This window comes from Nicotiana tomentosiformis, chromosome 9 (genome assembly GCF_000390325.3).
Source record: "Nicotiana tomentosiformis chromosome 9, ASM39032v3, whole genome shotgun sequence".
Classification (NCBI taxonomy): domain Eukaryota; kingdom Viridiplantae; phylum Streptophyta; class Magnoliopsida; order Solanales; family Solanaceae; genus Nicotiana; species Nicotiana tomentosiformis.
In genome coordinates, this window is record NC_090820.1 from 95,923,752 (window position 1) to 95,928,707 (window position 4,956).

At 40.8% G+C, this 4,956-nt stretch overlaps 1 protein-coding gene across 1 annotated transcript; it reads left to right on the forward strand.

Moving 5' to 3' along the window:
- The first annotated feature begins 1,963 nt into the window (after positions 1-1,963).
- LOC138899230 (uncharacterized) lies at positions 1,964-3,953 on the forward strand. The gene is made up of 3 exons (XM_070185371.1): positions 1,964-1,998; positions 2,375-2,580; positions 3,349-3,953. Exons 1-3 carry the CDS (start codon positions 1,964-1,966, stop codon positions 3,951-3,953), a joined length of 846 nt encoding a protein of 281 aa, XP_070041472.1.
- Positions 3,954-4,956: the final 1,003 nt, after the last annotated feature.

Consider the following 4,956-nt stretch of genomic DNA (forward strand, 5'->3'; position numbering starts at 1 on the left):
TAAGAACTATATTATCCACTTAGAAAATGAATAAGTAATGGGTTTAACATTTACATTTGTAAAATCTCAAATTGGGGGTTCCTCAAGTTTGGGTGGCTAAGAATTCTCTCAAAAGTGATCATATTCAAGAAGTCATGGATAATCAATATTATCTGTCGGTTAAACAACTTTTTTACCCGTATTAAATTCAGATCGGGTCAGATAATTTATCCTCTTTTGCATTTCCTGATTTGACCAACCCATATCCGACTTGACACGCCCGTTTACCAGTCCTAGTATGTAGGGTCAAAGAAAAAAAATAAGAAATATAATTCCAAGTTTTGTCTTCTTCACTTCCTTTCTAATCTGGTAATAATTTTATTTTCAATGGACCTCTCAGCAACGTTGAAATCCCAAAATTATTTACCCGTAAAATGGCATAATTGAATTTATAGCGTGGTTTATAGACAAGCGAATCAACTTGATCTCAAAATGATAAATAAATTAAATTAAATGGAAGACTTAGCGTTCAAATCGAGATAAGGTAGCAGACAACTTGATTCGGGGAGCATGCTTCCGGAGGCAGCAATAAGAATATTGATAGGCAGAAAATAAAATATTTTTTAGCTTGGAATAATGTGTAGCATAAATTTGTCCGAAATTTCGTGTGTTACACTGGCTGTTGAAGTGACTATTTATAGCTAAACCTAGGGAACAATGTCCTAGGATCAATCCCCTCTTAAATGACAATAATGAGGGCCATTGATGAATATGCAACGACAGACTATGAGTGCCAAAATTCTCTATAACGGATGTGTATTTAATGCTGAGCAATATTCTTAATTGAATGTCATATGGTGACAAATATTTGTTTGTCCCCATTGATAATGTTCCCTTCGGGGTCTACCCGATGCCAACCGAAACTGTTGTCCTCGGTCTTGGCTTCCACTCGCTTCGTCTTCTGTGTGTCCCTAGGTCCACGTGTCACTCTATCATTCGAGTATTTAATGTGAACTAATTTTACCTTATACAGATAATCCCCCTACTTTCCGGTGGTACATCTTTGTGTCACCGGGAAGTTTGTGAAGATTCATTTCTTGGCGAGAAATTTTCTGAACCCTTTGAAAAAGTTTCTGATGCTTGATTAGATGCACATCTCTCCGCATTTAAAACCCGGAATACGTGTTACTCCATGATTTAGCAATATTTTTTCCTGGTTCACGAGGTAATCATTGACACAATTTTAATCGTATATTCCTTTACTTATACGCCTCATTCTTCTTCTTTTACACTTAACAGTTTTACAAACTCTCTCAACATCTTTGAAATCAACTCTTTCCTGCTTTCACTCTTCTTTAATCTTCTTCTTCAAAGAACTCTTAAAACCTTCTTCTAATCATGGTTTCTTCCACTAACTCTTCTTAGAACCCCGATTTTCTCTTCGGTGGGATTCCGAAGGAGAACAAATATAAAAAAATCAATGTTGATGCTGACCCCCCTACGGTGAGCACCATCATCCTCAAAAGATTCAACACATCCAAGGACTTCGAATAGAAGTTTCCTTCTTCAAGTTCTCGCACTTGGGATGTTGGCATATACCCTTCTTCCACTCACCCTTCCAGCATTCCTGTTGTGAAGGAGGATTGTGATTGGCATGATCTAAACATTATTGCTCCTGAACTGGTAGAGCGAGTAACCTTTCTAAGAAGGGATTCATGTACGTTTATACCGCCATTTACTTTGGGTGCGTTTTCTTTGAGAGGGAGAACTGACCCCGTAATTTTGGAGTTGTGCCACAAATACCAGTTTGCTTGGCACAAGTGGGCTCTTTTGTATGGAGAACGGTGACTTGTCTATGGCGACTGTGCTAGGAGACGAAAGAGGAGCTCACCTTGGCTCGCATGATTAATCTCTACTCTCCAAGATTTTCCGTGGGGGAGTAATAGATTTCAGCAAACGTGGCTACCATGCATTGCTCACCAGCATGGATGACGACATCGACCCTGTATGGATGGAACGGTTTGTCATTGTCGCCACCAGGGATATCATCCCGACCACAACTCCATCTTTCCCTGAGTCGTGAACTCGTACACACAAGTTCAAAATCTGTCTTTTTTTTCTTATGAAAAGAGGTTATTTCATGCCGTTGTTGATTCTTCTCTTTTCATTATTTTAGCAACTCAGTGGACACCTCAAATGGTTGAAGGCTTGGACCACTGGGTTCAAAGAATTCTGGGCATCACCACGCCTGAGACCCGCCGGTAGAAAGAACTAGCCCCCAAATACGGGTGGAAGACCAAAAATTATGGTAAGTTGACTCTTGAAACTGATTGTCCTCATCTAACTTTTGTGCATAAGAAAATAATTGGTTAACCTCTTTTTCATTGAATTCAAGTCTCCCACAGGGCTTTGTTACCATCCATGAGGAGGATGTTTTGGCCGATACCACGGAGGCTGCGAGGTTGTTGAAGGAGGCTTTCACTCGAACCGGCGCCATCAGATCTACTTCTGATGCAAGCTCTTCCTCTAGGAGTCCCCAGCCGAAGAGAAAGCAACCAAAAAGGCGGCGTTCTTCCTCGGCTGAGGGGAAGAATAATAAAGGTGAATAAAGTTGAACCAAGCCAGTCGTAGTCATTGTGGTGATTGATGATGATGGAGAAGCCATTGATGAAGGGGCTTCCCTATAGAAGAGACAACGACCTTCATCAGTTCAATAGAATGCGCAATCTGAAGAGCTTAAAACCCTAATCGGGGGCGATGCCCAAGCACTCTGGGAGAGTTTGACTTGGTAGAGAATGCTAATTCTCACTTTCCAGTCCCAGTTGCTGCTCCCGGTACTTTGAGGCTGAGTACCGGGCCTCTTCCGTCTTCGGTTAGGGTGAGAAACCAACAACCAGCACTGCCTTTGTCGTAGCTGCTTTTCAACCCACAACACCATCATCTTCATATCTTTCCACGTCGTCCATACCTTCATCACCAGCAACTTCTACATCACCCTCACCGGCCGTAGACACCCGAGAGGAGGATGCCCCTCCTCCCCAGTCCCTAGACTATAGGAATTTTGGGCACAACTATTTGCCTCCTTTTATAGATCCATAGAGGAGATGAAGTGTCTCCCTCTCAGTATATAATGAGTACCATCTGTTGTCTTGGCCGGTGGAACTCCCTAATTACCTGAAGCCACTAACTTCAGAGAAAGATAAGAAGAAAATACACTCTCTTTTGGGGGAGTGTATGATAAATAAGGTAATGCACAATGCAACTTCCATATTGTACTTGGTCTTTTTACTGCCTATTTCCTTTTGACTTGTTATGAAAGAGTTTCTAACTTGAGCGTTGCTTCGCATGCCAACTTCCTTACTTCCGAAGGCCTTTCAAAATTGATCCTTGATAAAGAAAAGTTTAAGTCTGAGCAGGATCAACTGTTGGCCGAACGGGACCAAATTGCTGCTCGCCTCCCTATGCTGGAAGCAAAAGTTGCTGAAGCTGATGAGTTAGAGGCTCGGTTGCAGCAAAGCGAGAAGGAAGTGATGGCCCTCAGCCAAGAAGCCTCTCAATTAAATGTATATTTTCAAGAAGCCAAGGCTAAATGGTCTAAGGTCCAGAATGATGTGCTCATTGCTGCTGAGCGTGAATCTGCCTCCATTGAGAGATTGATTAACTTGGAAATAGCCTTGAACTCCAAAGCTGAAGAAGCTACTTATTCTGAGGAGAAGCGTTCCCAGATGGAGGATAAGTATAAGAGGATCATGGAACATTATAAGGTTCATATAGCCACTATCCTTGATCTTGATCTTAGTCTTAGCGCCGCTAGATCCGAGAGGGATAGCCTTTCAAGCGAGGTTGATCAGCTTAAATCAGAACTCCATCACGAAGCAGATTCCCTCATTATTGAAAACACACATTCTATGTATAGAATGAGAAGAAAAACCTTGGAAGAGGCCAAAGAGGGTCTCATTGATATTGATGCCTAAATTGCCAATGACCGAGAACTAGAGTCAACCGATTGAAGACGCCTCTCGACTTAGCCCGATGCAATTGACTCTTCTGGTTCCAGTTCCGAGTTCTCGAGAACCAAATAGGAACTTGAAGAGGATAATGATGAAGGCCAAGATCCTGAGCGGACGACAGATCCTCCTACTTTTCCTGGGGACGCAAATGCTTCTCTACTCCCGAGTTCTGGGTTATATAATTTAGTTTTTTTCTTGTGTTGTTTTCTTTTCGTATTTTTGTACTTGTGCTGCTTGGCATGTTTGATAAATAAAAGTACTTTTTTAAGCATTGTGCAAAGTTTACTTTTTTGCATTGAATTATGCAAGGCTTCAGGTGTATTTTCTCCCAATATAATTTGGGTTCCGGGCATAAACACTTCTGGAACTAACCCTTTACTGTGAGGGTTTCATAAGACAGGGTTCTCTTATGGTTATGGTGCTCTTGTATAGGACGTCTCCTGTTCATTCCAACACTAGCATTTGAAGTATTTGATTAACTTTCAAATGATAAAATCAATTCATCGTTTGGATAAGAAACAAGATAAAAATAAAAGAATTTTTTTTTCTTATTTCTATATTAAAAAGTACATATACGCATTCATTTTGTTGAAAAAGAAATTGCCATTACTTGTGGCTAATTTATTCAACTTGTTTCTACAGTGATGGTTGTGCAGTCCCTGGTCCCGATGAGACATTTTTGTTCCTGAATTTTGTAGTTCTGGTTTATGTTGCAATTAGATTGCCATATTCTCATATCATTCCCCCAGTGTTCAAATGTGAATAATGCGAATTGGAACACTAGAAGTCTTTCTCCTTTGAGAATCCCACTAATGAATGGTTGGATAATCTTTGGTCCGATAGCAAGCTTCGTTTCTCGTTAGGAACTTTACTATGGAACCAAATATTATCTAACCACCCTCAGTGGCTTGTAGGGAAAGAGAACTCGTGAACAGTTGAATAGCTTTTGGTCTGATATCAAACTTTG

Bases quoted from the DNA above. Each gene is read 5' to 3' on its own strand.
- LOC138899230 (XM_070185371.1), top strand. From the start codon at position 1,964: ATGGATGACGACATCGACCCTGTATGGATGGAACG. The intron at 1,999-2,374 runs GTTTGTCATTGT...ATTGAATTCAAG, and splicing joins GACCCTGTATGGATGGAACG to TCTCCCACAGGGCTTTGTTA. The intron at 2,581-3,348 runs GTGAATAAAGTT...TTACTTCCGAAG, and splicing joins TGAGGGGAAGAATAATAAAG to GCCTTTCAAAATTGATCCTT.